The sequence below is a fragment of the Phalacrocorax aristotelis genome, unplaced genomic scaffold (genome assembly GCF_949628215.1).
Source record: "Phalacrocorax aristotelis unplaced genomic scaffold, bGulAri2.1 scaffold_209, whole genome shotgun sequence".
Taxonomy (NCBI): domain Eukaryota; kingdom Metazoa; phylum Chordata; class Aves; order Suliformes; family Phalacrocoracidae; genus Phalacrocorax; species Phalacrocorax aristotelis.
In genome coordinates, this window is record NW_027441188.1 from 46,074 (window position 1) to 69,330 (window position 23,257).

Below are 23,257 nucleotides of genomic sequence, written 5' to 3' on the forward strand. Positions count from 1 at the left end.
AGGAGCCCTTGCACGACACCTCCCTGCTCCCGTCGCACGAGGAGCCCTTGCACGAGGCCTTCCTGCTCCTTTCGCACGAGGAGCCCTTGCACGAGGAGAAGCCCTTGCACGAGGAGAAGCCCTTGCACGAGGCGCCGTCGCACAAGGCCTCCCCTCTCCCCTCGCACGAGGGCCTCCCCGTGTCGCACGAGGCCAGGGAGGGAGGGGTGTCCTTCCTCACCCCCACCCCCCCCCCACCCCGTGCCTTTTTCTTCCCCGGGGGTCGCCGGGGGCCGCCGCCAGCCCCGGGGCGGGGGGGTTGGGGGGTCCCGGTGACCCCCGGGGCGGGGGCTAGTGCTCAGCAGCGGGGCCGCGCAGCTCGCCGTTGGCCGTGATCGGGGGGTGGCGGGGGCGGAGGCGGGGGCCGCGCGGGGACCCCCCCGGCCCAGCTCACACCCGGGTCTGCTGCACCCACGGCGGAAAGCTGCCTCTCCTGCAAGGCACCGAGGGGGCTCATTCACCCCCCCCGTCCCCCCTCCCCCCCCCCAAATAAGTGTCCCCCCCCAAGCCACCCCCCCCACCCCCCCCCTTTTTCCACCACCCCCCCCCACCCCCACCCCCCCCACGACGCGGCGCGGGACTCACCTGCGGTGGCTCGGTGGGACCCTCCGGTGCTGGCAGGACCCCTCCCCCCAGTCCTCCCCCCCCCCCCCCATGTCCCGTTTCCCACCCCTCCCCCCCCCCAAGACAGGACATGGCACAGGGACGCGCGTGTCACCCCCCCCCCCCCCCGCCCCCCCGGGTGAGGTGAGATGGGGACGGACACGAGACACGAGGATGGAGACGAGGCGGGTGACGGCGGGCACCAGCGCTGGGGGACGGTGGGTGGCCCCCCACCCCCCCCAAACCCAGCCACCCCCAGAGGGGACGGTGACACCGTTGTCACCCCTCCATGGGGGACGTCAGGGGAGGGGGAACAGGGACAGCCCAGAGCTGTGTCACCCACCCAAGGGCTCCTTGGTGGGCCCCAAGGGGACATGGGGACACCCCAGACCCATGTCCCTCATGGGGACACGGGGACATGGGAGGGACATGGGGACACCTGGATCCATGTCCCCAAGGGTTCCCACTGTCCCTGAGGGACATGGGGACACAGGAGGGTCTTGGGGACACCTGGATCCATGTCCCCAAGGGTTCCCACTGTCCCTGAGGGACACGGGGACACAGGAGGGACATGGGGACACCTGGATCCATGTCCCCAAGGGTTCCCACTGTCCCTGAGGGACATGGGGACACAGGAGGGTCTTGGGGACATCCCGGATCCATGCCACAAGGTTCCCAGTGTCCCTGGGGGACATGGGGACACAGGAGGGTCTTGGGGACATCCCGGATCCATGCCACAAGGTTCCCAGTGTCCCTGGGGGACATGGGGACACAGGAGGGTCTTGGGGACACCCGGATCCATGTCCCCAAGGGTTTCCACTGTCCCTGGGGGACATGGGGACACAGGAGGGTCTTGGGGACACCCGGATCCATGTCCCCAAGGGTTCCCACTGTCCCCGAGGGACACAGGAGGGTCTTGGGGACATCCCAGTTTAGGTCTCCAACAGCTCCCAGCAGTCCCGAGGGACATGGGGACATGGGAGGGACATGGGGACACCTGGATCCATGTCCACAAGGGGTTCCCAGTGTCCCTGAGGGACATGGGGACACAGGAGGATCCATATCCCCAGGGGGACATGGGACACAAGAGGGACATGGAGGTGCAGAAGGGACACAGGGGCACCTGGATCCATGTCCCCAAGGGATCCCAGTGTCCCAGGGGGACACAGAAGAGTCTTGGGGATACCCAGATCCATGTCCCCAAGGGTTCCCAGTGTCCCTGGGGGACATGGGGACACAGGAGGGTCTTGGGGACACCTGGATCCATGTCCCCAAGTGGTTCCAGTGTCCCCGAGGGACATGGGGACCCAGAAGGGACATGAGGACACCCAGATCCATGTCCCCAAGGATCCCCAGTGTACCTGAGGGACATGGGGACACAGGATGGACATGGGGACACCCGGATCCATGTCCCCAGGGGGTTCCAGTGTCCCTGGGGGACATGGGGACACCCAGATCCATGTCCTCTGAGATGGGCAAGAGACAAAGGACACCAGGAGGGGACAAGGATGTCCCCGTGGCATGTCCTGGTCATGGCACGGGAGGCACAGGGACACCCGGATCCGTGTCACCAGCTGCTGGGGGAATGTGGGACAGGAAGGGACACGGGGACATCCCGAGTCCGTGTCCCTGGGGCGGATCGGGATGGGAGTGGCAGGGAGGGGACAAGGTCCTGCCAGGGCACAGGAGGGACATGGGGACACCTGGATCCATGTCCACAAAGGTTCCCAGTGTCCCTGGGGGACATGGGGACACAGGAGGGTCTTGGGGACACCCGGATCCATGTCCCCAAGGGTTCCCACTGTCCCTGAGGGACATGGGGACACAGGAAGGTCTCGGGGACACCTGGATCCATGTCCCCAAGGGTTCCCACTGTCCCTGAGGGACATGGGGACACAGGAAGGTCTCGGGGACACCTGGATCCATGTCCCCAAGGGTTCCCACTGTCCCTGAGGGACATGGGGACACAGGAAGGTCTCGGGGACACCCGGATCCATGTCCCCAAGGGTTCCCACTGTCCCTGAGGGACATGGGGACACAGGAGGGTCTTGGGGACACCTGGATCCATGTCCCCAAGGATTCCCACTGTCCCTGAGGGACATGGGGACACAGGAGGGTCTTGGGGACACCTGGATCCATGTCCCCAAGGGTTCCCACTGTCCCTGAGGGACATGGGGACACAGGAGGGTCTCGGGGACACCCAGATCCATGTCCCCAAGGATTCCCACTGTCCCTGGGAGACATGGGGACACAGGAGGGTCTTGGGGACACCCAGATCCATGTCCCCAAGGATTCCCACTGTCCCTGGGAGACATGGGGACACAGGAGGGTCTTGGGGACACCCGGATCCATGTCCCCAAGGGTTCCCACTGTCCCTGAGGGACATGGGGACACAGGAGGGTCTTGGGGACACCTGGATCCATGTCCCCAAGGGTTCCCACTGTCCCTGGGGGACATGGGGACACAGGAGGGTCTTGGGGACACCTGGATCCATGTCCCCAAGGGTTCCCACTGTCCCTGAGGGACATGGGGACACAGGAGGGTCTTGGGGACACCTGGATCCATGTCCCCAAGGGTTCCCACTGTCCCTGGGAGACATGGGGACACAGGAGGGTCTTGGGGACACCCGGATCCATGTCCCCAAGGGTTCCCACTGTCCCTGAGGGACATGGGGACACAGGAGGGTCTTGGGGACACCCGGATCCATGTCCCCAAGGATTCCCACTGTCCCTGAGGGACATGGGGACACAGGAGGGTCTCGGGGACACCTGGATCCATGTCCCCAAGGGTTCCCACTGTCCCTGAGGGACATGGGGACACAGGAGGGTCTCGGGGACACCTGGATCCATGTCCCCAAGGATTCCCACTGTCCCTGAGGGACATGGGGACACAGGAGGGTCTTGGGGACACCTGGATCCATGTCCCCAAGGGTTCCCACTGTCCCTGAGGGACATGGGGACACAGGAGGGTCTCGGGGACACCCGGATCCATGTCCCCAAGGGTTCCCACTGTCCCTGAGGGACATGGGGACACAGGAGGGTTTTGGGGACACCTGGATCCATGTCCCCAACGATTCCCACTGTCCCTGGGGGACATGGGGACACAGGAGGGTCTTGGGGACACCTGGATCCATGTCCCCAAGGGTTCCCACTGTCCCTGAGGGACATGGGGACACAGGAGGGTCTTGGGGACACCCGGATCCATGTCCCCAAGGGTTCCCACTGTCCCTGGGGGACATGGGGACACAGGAGGGTCTTGGGGACACCCGGATCCATGTCCCCAAGGGTTCCCACTGTCCCTGGGGGACATGGGGACACAGGAGGGTCTTGGGGACACCTGGATCCATGTCCCCAAGGGTTCCCACTGTCCCTGAGGGACATGGGGACACAGGAGGGTCTCGGGGACACCCAGATCCATGTCCCCAAGGGTTCCCACTGTCCCTGAGGGACATGGGGACACAGGAGGGTCTTGGGGACACCCGGATCCATGTCCCCAAGGGTTCCCACTGTCCCTGAGGGACATGGGGACACAGGAGGGTCTCAGGGACACCCCTGTTCCATGTCCCCAAGGGTTCCCCTTGACCCTGAAGGACACGGGGACACCTCAGCACCGTGTCCCCAAGGGTTCCCCGATGTCCCCTGGGCTCTACCTATGGGGAGGGGGATGGGGACGGGGACGGGGATGGGAGGACCCACCTGGCGTGTCACCGGAGGCCGAGGGTCCCGTGACAAAGGCAGGGCTGGCCCGCGCTACCTGACGGACAGCTAGGACGAAGAGAGACACGGGGGTCAGGGCCACCGCGGGGGGACACGCTCGTCCCCGCGGCGGGGTGGGGGGGGTCTGGGTCGCGGGGAGGGGACTTGAGGACACGTTGTGTCCCTGTGGTGGCATTTTGAGGGTGAGGGGGGTTGGCCCTGAGATGGCTGGGTGTGACCCCAACCCAAGGAGGGGGTCCGTCACCGTCTCCGTCACTTGGGGAGGGGGAAGGTGGCCTTGGGGACACGCTGGTGGCCCTGTCCTTAGACTAGGGGGGGGTGAGGTTCTGTCACCCCCCCAATGTCCCTCTAGTGTCCTCCCTAGAGGTGGCCCTGTCCCCCCTGGGGGTGACCATGTCCCCCCAGAAGTGGCCCTGTTCCCCCGGGGGGGGTCACTTTGTCCCCCCAGGGGTGGCCTTGACCCCACCGCAGGGGTGACAATGTCCCCCCAGGGGTGGCTCTGTCCCCCAGAGGGGTCCCCATGTCCCCCCCAGAGGTGGCCTCGTCCCCACTGGGGGTGGCCCTGTCCCCCTCCAGGGGTGACCGTGTCCACCTTGGGGTGGCCCTGTCGCCCCCACGTCCCCCTGGGGGTCACCAGGTCCCCACTGGGCGTGGCTCTGTCCCCCCCCAGGGGTGGCTGTGTCCCCCCTGGGGTCCCTATGTCCCCCCCAGGGGTGGCCCTCTCCCCCTCACATCCCCCTATGGCTCCCCATGTTCCCCCCCTCCCCCCAAGGTCCCCTTGTCCCACCTAGGGATGGCTCTGTCCCCTTGTGCCCCCACCCCCCAAGCATGACCATAGACACACACCTCCCCCCCCCCCCCCCATCGGGCACCATGTCCCTCCCCCGCCAGGCACCCCCATGTCCCCTCTAGGGATGGCCCTGTCCCCCCTACACCCCCCATAGGTCACCAGACCCCCCCCAGTAGGTCACCAACCCCCTCCAGCAGTGCCACTGCCCCCCCCAGGTGCCAATAAACCCCCCAAGGGGTGCCCATAGCCCCCCCCCATAGCCCCCCAGGGGTGCCAGTACTCCCAATAGCCCCCCAGGGGTGCCTGTAGACCTCCCCCCAGTACACGCCTAAGGGGCCCATACCCCCCCCCCCGAGAGTGCCCATATCCCACCCATGGGTGCCCGTACCCCTCCTTAGGGATGCCCATAGACCCCCCCAAAGGGTCCCCCATTCCCCTCCCCGCCATGGATGCCCATAAGCCCCCCCAGGGCACCCATACCCCCCCTCCAGGGATGCCCAGCCCCCCCGCCAGTGGGCGCCCACACCCCAACCCATGGGTGCCCACCCCCCCCCCCCAGGGGTGCAATAACCCCCCATGGGTGCCCATACCCACCCCCCCAGAGTGCCCATAGCTCCCCTAGGGTGCCCATATCCCCCCCAAGGGGCGCCCATACCCCCACCCATGGGTGCCCATACCCTCCCACACCCCCACCCATGGGTGACCCCCCCCCCCCCCCCCAAGAGGGTGCCCCCTCCCCTCCCCGGGCCCCGCCCCCAGCGCGGCGTGGGATGGCCGATGTCACACGGAGCAGAGCAATGACATTGTAATTTCCACCTGAGCGTCGAGCAGCCGCCGCCGGCCCTCGGGGGGGTCGTGGGCGCCCAAGTGATCCCTGCGCAGCTCCTGCTCCACCAGCATCAGCCTGCGGGGCCAGGCTTCACCGGGGTCACGCTGCCACCCCCGGGGGGGCACCCCGGGGACACGGGGACACCCCCCGGGGTCCCGCTGCCACCCACGGGGACACCCCATCCCGGGGCCAGGCTTCACCGGGGGTATGGGGACGCCCCAGGGACAACCCCGGCTTATGGGGACACCCTCCCAAGGGCACTCCAGGTCATGGGGACACCCCTGAAGATGGTCCCCAGGGTCACCCTGACACCCCTAGGGACACCCTAGGGACACCCTGGGTATGGGGACACCCCTAGGGGCACCCCAGGGACAACCCCAGCTTATGGGGACACCCCCCCAAGGACACCCCAGGTCAAGGGGACACCTCCAGAGACACCCCAGGTGATGAGGACACCCCTGAAGATGGTCCCCAGGGTCACCCTGATGCCCCTAGGGACACCCTGGGTCATGGGGACACCCTGGGGACACCTCAGGGACCCAGGATCACCCCAGGTCATGGGGACACCCCTGAAGATGGCCCCCAGGGACACCCTGACACCCCTAGGGACACCTCGGGTCATGGGGCCAGATTTCACTGGGGTCATGGGGACACCCCAGGTCATGGGGACACCCCCTGGGATGTTACTCAGGCACATGCTGCCACTCCCAGGGACCCCCAGGGACACCCCCAGGACATGGAGACAACCCCCAGGGACACCCCAGGTCACGAGGCCAGCCCTGGGGACACCCCAGGACATCCCGGGGACACCCAGGGACAGGGGGACACCCACAGGGACACCCCTGGGACATCCTGGGTCATGGGAACACCCCTAGGGACACCCCCCAGGGACACACGGACACCCCTGGGGACACCCACAGACATGGGGACACTCCACAGGGACAAACTGCCACTGGCAGGGGTGCCTTGGGGACACCCGAAGGTCATGGGGACACCTTCCCTGGGGACACCCCCACCTCCCACCATGCCCAGGTACCCCATGTCCCTCTACGTCCCCGTGTCCCCGTGTCCCCATGTCCCTCTGCGTCCCCATGTCCCACGTGCCCCTTTGTGTCCCTCTATCCTCCATGTCCCTCTGTGTCCCCAAGTCCCTCACGTCCCCAGGTCCTCCCTCTCCCTTTATGTCCCCATGTCCCTCCATGTCCCCATGTCCTTCTCCATCCCCATATCTTCCATGTCCTTTTATGTCCTCCATGTCCCTCTATGGCCCCATGTCCTCTGTGTTCCTCCATGTCCCCATGTGCTTCTGTCCCCATGACCCACTATGTCCCCATGTCCTCCATGTTCCTCTGCATCCTCATGTCCTTCCGTGTCCCCATGTCCATCTATGTCCCCATGTCCTGCCATGTCCCCATGTCCCTCCGCAATCCCATGTCCTCCATGTCCCTCTATGGCCCCGTGTCCTGCCGCGTCCCCATGTCCTCCATGTCCCTCTATGTCCCCATGTCCCTCCGCGTCCCCATGTCCCTCCGCGTCCCCATGTCCTCCATGTCCCTCTATGGCCCCATGTCCTGCCGTGTCCCCATGTCCTGCCGCATCCCCATGTCCTCCATGTCCCTCTATGTCCCCATGTCACTCTATGTCCCCATGTCCCTCCGCGTCCCCATGTCCTCCATGTCCCTCTATGGCCCCATGTCCTGCCGTGTCCCCATGTCCTGCCGCGTCCCCATGTCCTCCATGTCCCTCTATGGCCCCATGTCCTGCCATGTCCCCATGTCCTCCATGTCCCTCTATGTCCCCATGTCCCTCTATGTCCCCATGTCCCTCCGCGTCCCCATGTCCTCCATGTCCCTCTATGGCCCCATGTCCTGCCATGTCCCCATGTCCTGCCATGTCCCCATGTCCTCCATGTCCCTCTATGTCCCCATGTCCCTCTATGGCCCCATGTCCCTCCGCGTCCCCATGTCCTCCATGTCCCTCTATGGCCCCATGTCCTGCCATGTCCCCATGTCCTGCCATGTCCCCATGTCCTCCATGTCCCTCTATGTCCTGCCATGTCCCTCTATGTCCCCATGTCCTGCCATGTCCCCATGTCCTCCATGTCCCTCTATGGCCCCGTGTCCTGCCGCGTCCCCATGTCCTCCATGTCCCTCTATGTCCCCATGTCACTCTATGTCCCCATGTCCCTCCGCGTCCCCATGTCCTCCATGTCCCTCTATGGCCCCATGTCCTGCCATGTCCCCATGTCCTCCATGTCCCTCTATGTCCCCATGTCCCTCTATGTCCCCATGTCCCTCCGCGTCCCCATGTCCTCCATGTCCCTCTATGGCCCCATGTCCTGCCGTGTCCCCATGTCCTGCCGCATCCCCATGTCCTCCATGTCCCTCTATGTCCCCATGTCACTCTATGTCCCCATGTCCCTCCGCGTCCCCATGTCCTCCATGTCCCTCTATGGCCCCATGTCCTGCCGTGTCCCCATGTCCTGCCGCGTCCCCATGTCCTCCATGTCCCTCTATGGCCCCATGTCCTGCCATGTCCCCATGTCCTGCCATGTCCCCATGTCCTCCATGTCCCTCTATGTCCCCATGTCCCTCTATGTCCCCATGTCCCTCCGCGTCCCCATGTCCTCCATGTCCCTCTATGGCCCCATGTCCTGCCATGTCCCCATGTCCTGCCATGTCCCCATGTCCTCCATGTCCCTCTATGGCCCCATGTCCTGCCATGTCCCCATGTCCTCCATGTCCCTCTATGTCCTGCCATGTCCCTCTATGTCCCCATGTCCTGCCATGTCCCCATGTCCTCCATGTCCCTCTATGGCCCCATGTCCTTCCACGTCCCCATGTCCTCCACGTCCCTCTATGGCCCCATGTCCTTCCGTGTCCCCACATCCCACTACGTCCCCTCATGTCCTTCTTGTCCCCACATCCCTCCAGGCCCCCCACCCCCAAGTCCCCTCACCCCCCCCCTCCATCCCCCCTCCCTCCCTAACCCCTCCCCCAGCGTCCCCGGTGTCCCCTCGCTGTCCCCGGGGCCGGGTCCCTCCCTCACCTGCCGATGATGCTCTTGATCTGGGAGTCCTTCTCCGCCTGCTGCTGCCGCAGGCGCTTCTCGCTCTGCTCCAGGCGGTGCTGGTACTGCAGCAGGATGCGGCTCGTCTGCTCCTCCTGCGACACCAGGCGCCGCTCGTACTCCTCCAGCTTGCGGTTGGACATGTGCAGCCGCTCCTTCAGCGAGTGGATCTCCTCCTCGTACTCCTTCACCTGCCACAGCCCACACTGCAGGGCGCCGGAGGCATCGCCCCGGCCCCACCACGACCGGACGCCGCGGTTCCCCCGATGGTGGCGCCCAGAGACCTGGGACCCCACCGTGGTGACACCCAGAGACCTGGATGTCTGCCATGGTGATGCCCAAACACCTGGGTTCCCACCATAGTGATGCCTGGACACCTGGGTCCATCAGGGTCATCTGCTGGGGTCTGGACACCTGGGTCCATCAGGGTCATCTGCTGGAGCCTGGACACCTGAAACCTTGGGACCTGGGCTCCATCAGGGTCATCTGCTGGAGCCTGGACACCTGAAACCCTGGGACCTGGGGTCCATCAGGGTCATCTGCTGGAACCTGGACACCTGAAACCCTGGGACCTGGGCTCCATCAGGGTCATCTGCTGGAGCCTGGACACCTGAAACCCTGGGACCTGGGCTCCATCAGGGTCATCTGCTGGAGCCTGGACACCTGAAACCCTGGGACCTGGGGTCCATCAGGGTCATCTGCTGGAACCTGGACACCTGAAACCCTGGGACCTGGGCTCCATCAGGGTCATCTGCTGGAGCCTGGACACCTGAAACCCTGGGACCTGGGGTTCATCAGGGTCATCTCCTGGGGTCTGGACACCTGGGTCCATCAGGGTCATCTGCTGGGGTCTGGACACCTGGGTCCCCAGGAGCTGCATCCATCATGGTCATCTCCTTGGGCCTAGACACCCAAGACCCTGGGACCTGGAGTCCATCAGGGTCACCTCCTGGGATCTGGACACCTGAGACAGTGGGACCTGGGCTCCATCAGGGTCATCTCCTGGGGTCTGGGTCCCGAGGACCCCTGTCCCCCCCAGCCCTAGACATCTGGGTCCGACGGTGGTCCCTACCCGGTCCAGCCGGCTCTCGTCCATGGACTTGGAGTACTCCTTGAGCTTGTACTCCTCGCGCTCGATGTGGGAGCTCTCGATGTCGGCCGAGAGGTGCGGCATGTTGGACACCCAGGCCACTGTGCGCTCCGCCGCCGGCATCACCGGGTTCAGCGTCGATGGCGTCTGCGAGGCCTGCGGGGATGGGGGGGGAGGGGCACAGGGCCAGGTTTGGTCCCTCTCGTCCCCACAGGTTGTCCCCACATCAGCCCTGCTGTGTCCCGTGTTCCCATGTCCCCTCATCCCCACCATGTCAAGCCATGACCTTCAATCTCCACCGTGTCCCGTCACCCATGGCCCTCTGTGTCCCCATCCCCACCATGCCTCCCCATATCCCCCACGTCCTCCGTCCCCACCACGTCCCCATATCCTCCAGCCCTCCCATGCCCTCCAGCCCTACCACATTCTCCAGCCCTACCACGTTCTCCTTCTACTGTGTCCTCCAGCCCTCCCATGCCCTCCATCCCTACAACAGCCTCCATCTCCAACACAATCTCCATTCCACCCACATTCTCCACCTCCACCACATCCTCCATCTCTACCATGTCCCCCATCCCCACCATGTCCTTCAGCCCTATCACATCCTCCATCTCTATGTCCTCCAGCCCTACCATGTCCTCCAACTCCACCAAGTCCTCCATCTCCACCACATCCTCCATCTCCACCACGTCCTCCAGCCCTATCACATCCTCCATCTCTATGTCCTCCAGCCCTACCATGTCCTCCAACTCCACCAAGTCCTCCATCGCCACCACATCCTCCATCTCCACCACGTCCTCCATCTCCACATTCTCCAGCCCTACCATGTCCTCCAACTCCACCAAGTCCTCCATCTCCACCACGTCCTCCATCTCTACATCCTCCAGCCCTACGACGTCCTCCATCTCCACCACGTCCTCCATCTCCACCACATCCTCCTACCACCACATCCTCCATCCTACGACATCCTCCATCTCCACCAGTTCTCCGTCTCCACCCCGTCCTCCATCCCTACCATGCCCCTCCGCCCCCCGCCACGCCCCATGTCCCCCATATCCTCCATCCCCCACATAGGCCCCGTGTCCCCGCCCTGTCCCCCACCTCCACCAACCCCCCCATGTCCCCCACCCCCACGTGTCCCCCCACCTGCTTGGTGACCGGCGGCTTCATCCCGGCCACCGACGCCTCCTTGGCCAGGGAGGGTTGCCGGGAGCGGGGGGGTCCATAAGACGGTTCGGGGGACGCCAGCAGGTTCCCGCTGGCCGGCCGCGGTTTGGGGGGCACCCCCAAGGCCGACGGCCCTGGCCCCCCACCTTTCCCCGCCCGAGCCCCCCGAGGGGTGGGGGGAGGGGGGGCCCCGATGGTGATCTGGGGGGGGGCCAGGGTGTCCTGCAGGGAGAGCTGCCGCCGGCCGAAGTCCCCCCCCGGCCGGGCGAACTCGTCGCTGTAGCTGTGGCTGTGGGTGATGTGCTTGGGGGGGGGCGCCGCCAGCTCCTCGCTCTTGCTGTACCCGTGCAGGGGGGGGGCGAAGGGCCCCTCACCCCCCGGCTCGGGTCCCCGCAAGGGTCCGTCGGCCGCCAAATGAAAAAGGGGGTTCTGGAAGGAGAGGGGGACCCGCAACTGCGGCCCCCCTGGCTCGGGTACCCCCAGGCGAGGGGGGGCCAGGCTGGAGGCGCTGCCCTGCGAGAGGCGGCCGGGACGCAGCCCCCCTCCAGCCCCCCCCGGGGCTGGACCACCGGCGGCGAGCAGCTCGGCGGGCAAACTAGGGACGCTGTCAACACGGCCGTCTTGAAGGTCCAGCATGGAGACGCTCTTGCCCACCCCCAGAGCCCCCCGGCCCCCCTCGGGCTCCGTCAGGTCGGAGCTGCTGGTGCAGTAGGCGGGGGAGGAGCGGGCCAGGGGGGGACGGCTCAGCACCAGCACCTCCTGCGGCCCCTTCTCCTGCGGCGGGGAGGGCAGGCGGGGCACCTCCATGGAGCTGCGGGGGGTGGGGGTCAGGGTGGGGTGGGGGATCTCCGGCAGGGTGATGCTGGAGATTGGACTCCACGCTGGCCTCGGCCCCATCTTCATCCCATTCCCATCTCCATCCCCGCCCCGGTCTCCATCCCCATCCCATCCCGACCCCCGTCTCCATCCCAGTCCCATCCCCATCCCCATCCTCATCCCAATCTCCATCCCCATCCCTGTCTCTGTCTCCATCCCAGTCCCATCCCCATCCTCATTCCCATCCCATCCCCATCTCTGTCCCTGTCTTTATCCTCCTCCCCATCCTCATCCTCCTCCTCATCCTCCTCCTCATCCCAATCTCCATCCCCATCTGTGTCCCCATCCCATCCCAACCTCCACCTCCATCCCAGTCCTGTCTCCATCCTCATCCTCATCCCATCCCAATCTCCATCCCCAAACCAGTCCCATCCCCATCCCCATCCCACCCATCCTCATCCTCATCCCGTCCCCATCACCCACCTGTTGAGGCCCCGCACCATGTAGGACTGGAGGTCAACGGAGCTGCGGGGGTGAAAAAGGGGGTGACCACAGCGATCCGCGGCCCGGGGGGAGCCCCCAGGTGAGACCGAGGGCCACCGGGGTGACACAGGGGGGCACCACGGTGACATGGGGGGGGACATACAGTGGGGGAGACATGGGGGTGGGATGTAGGAAACCATCAGGAGGTACCACAGGGTTGGAAGTACCACGGGGATGAGGGGGTACCACGGGGTTGAGAGGGTACCACGGGGATGAGGGGGTACCATGGGGACGTGGGGGTGACACAGGGGGGTTCTCGGGGGTCCCCACCTGTTGAGGTCGCGGACGAGGTAGGGCTGGAGGTCGGCCGAGGGTCCCCGCAGCACCAGCCCCTTGGGGGGCAGCCGCTCCCCCTGGCTCGGCTGCCGCTGCAGGTGGGGGTTGCGCAGGGCCACGCTGATGTCTGTCAGCAGCCGGGGCAGTGGGCCCAGCTTCAGCAGGGCCTCCTGAAGGGGGCGGGGTGGGTCAGCCATGTGTCCCCACCACCCCCCTGGCACCCCAGTAACCTCTCCTGGAGGCGCATGAGTGGATGGGACCCAATGACCACCCATGGTGTGACACAAGGGGCTGGGACCCCAATGACCGCCCCGTGAAGGTCAGGGGTGGATGGGACCCCAGTGACCTTCCCTGGTGGGATATGGGTGGATGGGACCCCAATGACCCCCCCATAGGGGTCAGGGGTAGACAGGACCCCAATGACCTCCCCTGATGGGATATGGGTGGATGGGACCCCAATGACCCCCCCATAGGGGTCAGGGGTAGACAGGACCCCAATGACCTCCTACGGTGAGACATGGTGGGGCTGGGACCCCAATGACCTCCCCTTGGGGGACTGGGGTGGACGGGACCCCAAAAATGCCCCTCCAGGGGCACCCAGATGTCCAGGATGCCAAAACCTCCCCCAGGGAGAACATCCAGGCCTCTGATCACCACCTGGGAGAGGACCCAGGGGTCCAGGTGACCCCACCCCCACCCTGGGGGTCCCAGGAGACGGGGGGTACCTTGCTGAGCTGGGACATGACCTCCCAGAGGAGGGCGTGGAGGGTGGAGAGCTCGCGGCCCAGGTCGATGTAGCCCTCGAAGCTGGTGCTGTTGGTGAGGGTGTCCAGGTTGGAGATCTCGTAGAGGAACTGCTGCATGCTGGTCCACTCCAGCTCCAGGAACTCGTTCATGAAGGCCATGTACTCCTCCTTGCTGCCAAACCTGAGGGCGGGTGCTCAGCGGGGTCCCCACTGGGCCCCCGACTGGCTGTTGTGCCCCCCCCCACCCCACTGGGCCTCGTCTGCCACCCTTTGAACCTTCTGTTCCTCAAGCTTCCAGGTGTGTCTTCATAAAGCCACTTCTGGCCTTCATCCAGCTCTGCCACACATTCGTTCTCCATCCATCCATCCACCCGCCAACTCATCCATCCATCTTCCTTCCTTCCACCCATCTTCCTTCCTTCCTTCCATCCATCCACCCATCCTTCTGCCCAACTCATCCACCCACCAACTTCTCCGTCCAGCTTCTGTCCATCCAACTCATCCATCCATCTTATACCTGTCAACTCATCCCCCCAGCTTCCATCCATCTGTTCCTCCATCTTCATCCACCACCTCACCCACCCATCAACTCACTCATCTTCCACTCGTCATCCATCAACTCGTCCATCTTCTGTTCATCTTCTACACTCATCTATCCATCAACTCACCCATCCATTTCCTATCTTCTGCCCATCCACCCACTCATCCATCCATCTTCTGTCCGTCTAGCCATCTTCCACCTACCCACCAACTCATCCATCCATCTTCTGCCCCTCACCCATCAACTCATCTGTCCATCTTGCACCCATCACCTATCGACTCACCCATCCATCTTATCTCCATCTGCCTGTCTTCCTCCCAACTCATCCACAGAATCCCAGAGTCATGGAATGGGGGGGGGTTGGAAGGGCCCTCTGGAGCTCACCCCGTCCCACCCCCTGCTGGAGCAGGCACCCCCAGAGCAGGGGCACAGGGCCGCGTCCAGGCGGGGGGTGAATGTCTCCAGGGAAGGGACCCCCCCAGCCCCTCTGGGCAGCCTGTGCCCCTGCTCTGGCACCCGCGCAGGGAAGGGGTTTGTCCTCGTGTCCAGCTGGACCCTCCCGTGTCCCAGCGTGTGCCCGGTGCCCCTTGGCCTGGCGTTGGGCGCCGCTGGAGAGAGCCCGGCCCCGCCCTCCCGACACCCGCCCTTCGGACAGTGACATTTGGATATAAATATGGGTTTTCACACTGACAACATGAGCGCTGCTGGGACCCGCCCTCAGGCTTCTCCGCTCCCGGCTGAACAAGCCCAGGTCTCCCGGCCGCTCCTCCCACGGGCGATGCTCCAGCCCCCGACCAGCTCCGCACCTCCCCGCCCTTCTGGAACTGGGGAGGGGGGGGGCCCAGAACCGGCCGCAGCCCCCCGGCCGTGGCCTCACCGTCCCATCGCCCCGGGCTCCGGTGACGCTGTTGGCCCGGGCTGGCCCCAGCGCAGCCCCCTTGGGGAGCACCGCGAGGGACGGGCTCCGCCAGGCCCTGCCCCGCTGCTCCCGACCCTCTGAGCCCTGTTGTTGAGCCACTTCTCTGTCCACGTCACCCTCCTCTCGTCCACCCCACGCTTCCTCGGCTTGTCCGTGAGGGCGTTACGGGGGACGGTGTCCAACGCCTTCCTGAAGTCGAGGGCAACAACAGCCCCTGCTCTCCCTTCGTCGACCCAGCCAGTCACACCACCGCAGAAGGCTCTCAGGTTGGTGAAGCATGATCTCCCCTTGGTGACTCCATGTTGACTACTTCTAACCTTCTTGTCCTCTCCATGCCTGGAGATGACCTCCAGGACGAACTGCTCCATCACCTTTCCGGGGATGGAGGTGAGGCTGATTAGCCTACAGTTCCCCAGCTCCTCCTTCTTGCCATTTTTGAAGACTGGAGTGACATTTGCTGTCCTCCAGCCCTCGGGCACCTCTCCTGTCCCCCACAACCTTTCAGAGATGATGGCGAGTGGCTCAGCAAGAACATCCGCCAGCTCCCTCAGCACTCGCGGGTCCACCCCATCGGGGCCCATGGATTTGCGAGGGTCCAGCTTGCCCAGGTGATCTCTGACCCAGTCTTTCCCAGCCAATAAGTCTTCCTTTGTCGCAATTTGTCCTCTTTTCTGTGGGTGCTGAGACGCCTGAGGGCCAGCCTGAGCAGTTAAGACTGGGACGAAGAAGGCATTCAGTAACTCCGCCTTCTCTGTGCTCTGCGTCACCAGGGCACCCACCTCGTTCAGCAGCGGGCTCACCGCATCCCCACTCTTCCTTTTACTGCTGATGCGTTTGAAGAAGCCCTTCTTGTTGACATCCCTCACCAGATTCAATTCCAAGTGGGCCTTGGCCTTCCCCGTCGCGTCTCCGCACACCCTGACAACGCTCCTGTATTCCTCCCACGTGGCCAGTCCCTTTTTCCACGTACTGTGAACCTCCCTCTTCCACTTGAGTTCCTCTAGAAGCTCTTTGCTCATCCACGTGGGTCTCCTGGCTCCTCTGCCTACCTTCTCCCTCCTGGGGATGCACCGATCACGACCCTCTGAGCTCTGTTGTTGGCCAGTTCTCAAGTCACGCCATGGTCCTCTCATCCACCCCACGCTTCCTTGGCTTGTCCGTGAGGGTCTTATGGGAGACAGCGTCAAAAGCCTTCCTGAAGTCGAGGTAAACAACACCCACCGCTCTCCCTTCATCTCCCCAGCCAGTCACGCCACCACGGAAGGCTCTCAGGTTGGTCAAGCCCAGTCTCCCCTTGGTGACTCCATGTTGGCTACTTCTGGTAACCTTCTTGTCCTCTCCGTGCCTGGAGATGCCCTCCAGGACGAACTGCTCCATCACCTTTGCGGGGATGTCCATGTCAACTTATTCATCTATCTTCCACCCATCATCCACCTGCCTTCTGGTCATCTATCCATCTTCTGCCCATCAACTCATCCTTCTACCTTCTGTCTGTCCTTCCATCTTCTGCCCATCAACTCATCCATTTTCTGTCCATCCATCCATCTTCTGTCCATTCTTCCATCTTCTGCCCATCAACTCATCCTTCCACCTTCTGTCCATCCTTCCATCTTCTGCCCATCAACTCATCCATTTTCTGTCCATCCTTCCATCTTCTGCCCATCAACTCATCCATTTTCTCTCCGTCCTTCCATCTTCCACCCATCAACTCATCCATTTTCTCTCCATCCTTCCATCTTCTGTCCACCCATCAACTCACCCATCCAACTACCCTCACGTGAATCCACCCATCCATCCAAGCTCCATCCGCCCATGCACCTACAGATCCGCCTTCCCTCCACCATCCCCCCGTTCTCCTCCCCGGCCCCCACCATCCCTCCGTCCAACCACCGTCGTCCACCACCCCCACCCCCCTCCTCCAGGCCGGGCGCTCACTTGGTGAAGTTGGCCAGGTTCTGGATGACCTTGGCGATGAGGGTGAGGGTGCGGGCGGTCTGCTCGTCGGGGTACTCCTGCATGAGGCCGAAGAGGCTGGGGGACATCACGGCGGGGCAGAGGAACCGCAGGAAGAGCGAGGCGCTGATCAACCGGTCGGCGATGTCCTCGCGGCCCCGCTCGGCGCATCGCAGCCGCCACGAGGCGAAGACCTCCTTCAGCTCCCGTGGGAACACGCTGCGTGTGGTGGTGGTGGGGACACACGCACATGGTCAGGGACCCACGGTGGGGACGCCGGGGGATGTCCCCAGCCCCGAGGACTCACCAGTGCGAGTTGACCACCTTGCAGAGGGCGAGCTCGCAGCACATGCGGAGGTTGGCCTGGTGATCAGCCAAGGTGGAGGCCGAGCACTTCATGGGGTCGACCTCGCAGTTCTCCTCCGACTCGTACAGCGCCCGGATGAACTCGCCTGCGTGGGGACAGGGTCGTCAGAGGGCACCAAGGACCACCCCCCTGTCCCAAGGCCAGGCCAACACGATGGGGACGTGGCCATGAGAAGGGACCACCCAACCACCTCATGACCATGCCAATGGGGACCTGGAAGTCAACCGGGGCTGGGGACAACCCAACTGTCCCATAGCCAGGCCACCTCTGTGGGGACATGGCCATGAGAAGGGACCACCCAACATCCCGTGGCCATGCCCACGAGGAGCTGGCTATTGGAGACCACCCAGTTGTACCCAAAGGGGGCCATGGCCATGAGAAGGGACCACCCAACCATCCCATGGCCATAACAATGTGGGGACAGCCATGAGGGGGACCACCTAACTGTCCCACGGCCACGAGAAGGTACCATCCAACATCCCATGGCCATGACCATGAGGGCCTGGCTATGAGCAGGGACTGGGAACCACCCAATTGTACCCTAATGGGGACATGGCCATGAGAAGGGACCACCCAACCGTCCCATGGCCATAACAATGTGGGTACAGCCATGAGGGGGACCACCTAACTGTCCCACGGCCACAAGAAGGGACCACCCAACATCCCATGGCCATACCAACATGGACACATCCATGTGAGGACACCACCCACCATCCCACAGCCACGCCAACGGGGACACAACCACGTGTGGGGACCACCCACTGTCCCACAGCCACGCCACGGGGGTCCTGGCCGCGATGGGGTCCCCTGGCCATGACGGGGACCCCCCGGTGCCGGTGGAGCTCACCAATGGCATCCTTGAGGTATTTCTGGCCGATGAGTTTCAGGTACTCCTCTATGGCTTTCGTGGCGAGGGTGTTTTCCCGGAAGATCAGGTGCTCCCGGTCCATGAAGCGATCCACCTCCGTCATGGCCATGTCCGACAGGAAGTCCTGCCCACGGCCGTCAGGGCAGCCCAATGCCTTGCCTGCGCCCCAGCAGCCCGGCCACGCTGGCCCAGCCCACCCTCCGTGCATCCTTGTGTCCTGCCTCCATCTTCTGTCTGTCCGTCCATCCATCCATCCATCCTCCATCCATCCATCCTCCACCCATCCAGGCATGCTCCACCTGTCCTCCAACCCTCCTCCCTCTGTTCGCCATCCACCCAGCCCTCCATCCATCTGCCCCCTTCTGTCTGTCCGTCCTTCTCCATCCATCCTCCTTCCCTTCATCCATCCGTCCTCCATGTGTCTGTCCTCCACCCAGCCAATCCTCCACCCAACCCCCTCTCCAACCCTCCATCCATTCTCCATCTTCTACCTGTCTCCCATCTGTCTGGCCATCCTGCTCCATCCAGCCTTCCTCCCTCCTTTCCACCCTCCATCCATCCATCCCTCCTCCACCACTCCAGCATCCATCCATCCATCCATCCATCCTGCATCCATCCATCCATCCTCCTTCCATCCATCCATCCATCCTGCATCCATCCATCTTCCAGCCAGCCTCCATCCATCCTTCCATCCATCCATCCATCCATCCATCCATCCATCCATCCATCTTTCAGCCAGCCTCCATCCATTCATCCATCCATCCATCCATCCTTCCTTCCATCCTTCCATCCATCCATCCATCCATCCATCCTGCATCCATCCATCCATCCATCCATCCATCCATCCCTCCATCCCTCCATCCCTCCATCCATCCATCCATCCATCCATCCTTCCTTCCATCCTTCCATCCATCCATCCATCCTGCATCCATCCATCCATCCATCCATCCATCCATCCATCCATCCATCCATCCATCCATCCCTCCATCCCTCCATCCATCCCTCCATCCATCCCTCCATCCCTCCATCCATCCCTCCATCCATCCATCCTTCCTTCCATCCATCCATCCTGCATCCATCCATCCATCCATCCATCCATCCATCCATCCATCCATCCTGCATCCATCCATCCATCCATCCCTCCATCCCTCCATCCCTCCATCCATCCCTCCATCCATCCATCCTTCCTTCCATCCATCCATCCACCCATCCTCCCTCCCTCCCTCCCCCCCCCCCCGCGCCCTTCCCCTGCCCCCCAGCCCCCCACCTTAGCCTTGCCGGTGCTCTGCAGGATGTGCACCAAGGCGCAGGCCACCTCCTCCTTGCTCTTGACGCTGAGCACGGGTTCCAAGACGGCGCAGAGCATCCGGTAATTGTTGGTGACGTACTCGGCGAACTCCTTGTAGAGCTCCATGGGGAGGATGCTCATGGTCTGGAAGCGGCTTTTGACGCGTAGAGCCGGACAACCCGCCTTGCTCTTGCTGCCGCTGGGTTGGCTGAGCGGGTACCACTGCTCGGCGAAGTGCCGACCGGTGACGCTGGCGATGGGGATGCTCACCATCCCTACGTAATTACTCTTGTCCTTCTTGCGTTTCTTGTCGGTGTCCTTGTAGAGGTGTAGGCGGATGGTTCGCACAGCCGGCAGGTTGTTGAACTCAAAATGTTCTCCCCAGAAGACGTTGTCGGTGCGCGCCTTGCTGGTGGTGCGGGCGTAGAGCATGTCGTCCAGGCACAGCTCGCAGTAGTAGCGTTTCTTGGGGGGAAGGTCTCGCGCCTCGATCACCCACAGCTTCAGGACGTTGTCCACCCGCCGGCTGTTGTCCTGAGGAGGGGTGGGAGGTGAGCGGGGGACGTGGGGACAGCTCGCGGGGGGGGGCGGGGCGGGGGAGGACATCTGGGATGTGGGGCGCGGCGGCGCCCAGGGCGGTGGGAGGGACACGAGCAGTGAGAGCTGGGGGTGGGGACGGACGGGGATGGTGACCCCAGTACAGGGGTGACCCCAGCTGAGTGGCCACCAGGACCAGCAACCCCAGGGAAGTGTGAGCCCAAGGGCCAGGGTGACCCCAGGGGACAGCCGCACCAGGTGACCATCCCCATCCCCACCAGTTGGCCACTCCCACCAGCTGACCATCCCCATCCCCACCAGCTGACCATCTCCACCAATTGACCGTGTCCATCCCCACCAGTTGACCTGACCATCCCCACCCACACCAACTGACCACCTCCACCAGCTGACCATCTTCATCTCAATCAGTTGGCCATCTCTATCTCCACCAGTTGACCACCCCCATCCATACCAGCTGACCACCTCCACCAGTTGACCATCTCCACCCCACCAGTTGACCTGACCATCCCCATCCCCACCAGTGGACGATCTCCATCCCCACCAGTGGACGATCTCCATCCCCACCAGTTGACCACCCCCACCCCCACCAGCTGACCATCTCCATCTCAACCATTTGACCACCCATATCCATACCAGCTGACCTCCACCAGTTGACCATACCAGTTGACTATCCCCACCCCTACCAGCTGGCCACCCCCATCAGTTGACTGTCCCCATCCCCACTAGTTGACCACTCCTATCCCGACCACTTGACCACCTCCATCCCCACCAGCTGACCACCTCCGTCTCCACCTGTTGACCACCCCCATCCATACCACCCGACCATCTCCACCAGCTGACCACCCCCATCCATACCACCCGACCATCTCCACCAGCTGACCACCTCCATCCCCAACAGTTCACCACCCTCACCCCCACCAGTTGACCACCCCCATCCATACCACCCGACCATCTCCACCAGCTGACCACACCCATCCATACCACCTGACCATCTCCACCGGCTGACCACACCCATCCATACCACCTGACCATCCCCGCCAGTTGACCACCTCCATCCCCACCAGCTGACCACCTCCATCTCCACCCGCAGACCACCCCCATCCATACCACCTGACCATCTCCACCCATTGACCACCCCCATCCATACCAACTGACCACCCCCACCAGTTGACCCCCCCCCCCACCGCCACCACCCTCCTCACCTTGTTGGGCTTCACCGCCCTCTGCAGATTCTCGATCCACTTGTCCCTCTCGGCGGCCGAACGACAGGCGAAGCACTTGGTCCCGGAGGCCGTGGTCACCTGCGGGTGACGACCACCGGTGACCGGCCGCCCCGGTGACGGCCGCCGCCGGCGAGACGCCGTGATCTTTCACCGTACCTCGAAGCAGAACTCCTGGCCCAGGATGCTGCTGTGGACGGCCTTGATGATGGAGTCTTCGTCGAGGTTGAGCTCCAGCGCCTCGGCCGCGCTGCTGGGGCTCAGCAGGGACTCGTGGGAATGCGACTCCTTGAAGCTCTGCATCAGCCGGGCCCTGCGGGGACACGGGGGGAGGGGACGCTCGGGGTGGGGGGACGGGGTGGGGGGGGGTCGGGGGTGGGGGGAGTGGGGAAGGTGCCCGAGGTGGGGTGGTGGCATGCGAGCGGGGGGTGATGGTGGCGGTGGGGGGGGGGGGAGGGGTTTGGGGGGGGGGGAGGGGGGGTGGGGTGGGGGGTACCTGGGGCATCCGCGCGGGACCTGGGGACGCGTCCGCGGCGTCGGGACGGACAGAGAGAGACAGAGTCAGGGCTGGGCGGGGGGAGGGGCAGGGGGGCGCGGGGTGGGGGGGGTGGGCGAGGGGGGTGGACACATGGAGGGGGCACCCAGGAGCGACACCCACCACACCCACCCCCAAAAAACCCCCACTGTCACATCCCTGAGGGAACCAGGCATCCAGGGAGCCCCCACCCCCACCCCGAAGCCAGAGGGGACCCAGGCATCTGGGGTCCCCCAAGCCCCCCTCAAAGCCAGAGGGGACCCAGGCATCCGGGGAACCCCCCCCACCCCGAAGACAGAGGGGACCCAGTCATCTGGGGTCCCCCAAGCCCCCCTTCAAAGCCAGAGGGGACCCAGGCAAGAGGGATGCAAGTGTCCAGTCCCCCCAAAACAGGGGGACCCAGGCATCTGGGCCCCCCAAAACAGAGGGCACTGAGGTGTCAGATCCCCCCCACCAAACAAGGGGGTCCAGGCATCCAAACCCCCCCCCCCAAATCAGGGGGGACCCAGGTATCTGCTCCCTCCAGGAAAGGGAGACCCAGGCGTCCAGTATCCCCCAAAAGAGGGGGACCCAGGCATCCAGCCCCCCAAATCGGGGGGATCCAGGCACCCCCAAAACAGGGGGACCCAGACATCCAGACACCCCAAAACCAGGGGGAAACATCCAGACACCCCCAGAATCAGGGGACCCATCCAGACACCCCTAAAATAGAGGGACCAAGGCATCCAGCCCCCCCAAAACTGGGGGGATGAAGGCATCCAGCCCCCCCCAAAACGAGAGGGGAACCAGACATCCAGCCCCCCAAAAAACAGGGGGACCGAGACATCCATCCCCCCAAAACAGGGGAGACTCAGACATACAGCCCCACGAGCCAGGGGACCCCAACACCCAGCCCCCCCGAGCCAAAGAACTCAGACATCCAGCCCCCCAAAAACGGGGGGACCCAGACATCCAGACCCCCAAAAAACGGGGGGACCCCGACATCCAGCCTCCCCCGAGCCAGGGGACCCCAACATCCAGCCCCCCAAAACAAGGGGGCACCCAGGCATCTGCTCCCCCCAGGCAAGGGCGACCCAGGCATCCAGACACCCTCCCAAAACCAGGGGGGACCCAGACATTCAGCCCCCCCAGAACAGGGGGGACCCAGACATCCAGTCCCCCCCCGAGCCGGGGGGGACCCCAACATCCAGGACCCCAAAACCAGGGGGATCCAGACATCAAGCCGCCCCCAAACCAGGGGGACCCAGATACCCAGCCCCCCAAAAACAGGGGGACCCAGACATCCAGCCTCCCAAAACCAGGGGGGACCCTGACATCCAGCCCC

At 64.1% G+C, this 23,257-nt stretch overlaps 1 protein-coding gene across 1 annotated transcript in view; it reads right to left on the reverse strand.

Moving 5' to 3' along the window:
• Positions 1 to 236: 236 nt before the first annotated feature.
• Positions 237 to 23,257, reverse strand: part of SYNGAP1 (synaptic Ras GTPase activating protein 1) — a 29,157-nt gene continuing 6,136 nt past the window's right edge. Inside the window, 14 exon segments of the mRNA XM_075080200.1 lie at positions 237 to 472; positions 5,965 to 6,052; positions 9,026 to 9,237; positions 10,119 to 10,292; positions 11,283 to 12,114; positions 12,603 to 12,644; positions 12,933 to 13,108; positions 13,664 to 13,865; positions 17,080 to 17,316; positions 17,405 to 17,549; positions 18,312 to 18,456; positions 19,600 to 20,154; positions 21,381 to 21,479; positions 21,558 to 21,711. Coding sequence (XP_074936301.1) covers positions 338 to 472; positions 5,965 to 6,052; positions 9,026 to 9,237; positions 10,119 to 10,292; positions 11,283 to 12,114; positions 12,603 to 12,644; positions 12,933 to 13,108; positions 13,664 to 13,865; positions 17,080 to 17,316; positions 17,405 to 17,549; positions 18,312 to 18,456; positions 19,600 to 20,154; positions 21,381 to 21,479; positions 21,558 to 21,711 — 3,196 coding nt within the window. The 3' untranslated portion in view covers positions 237 to 337.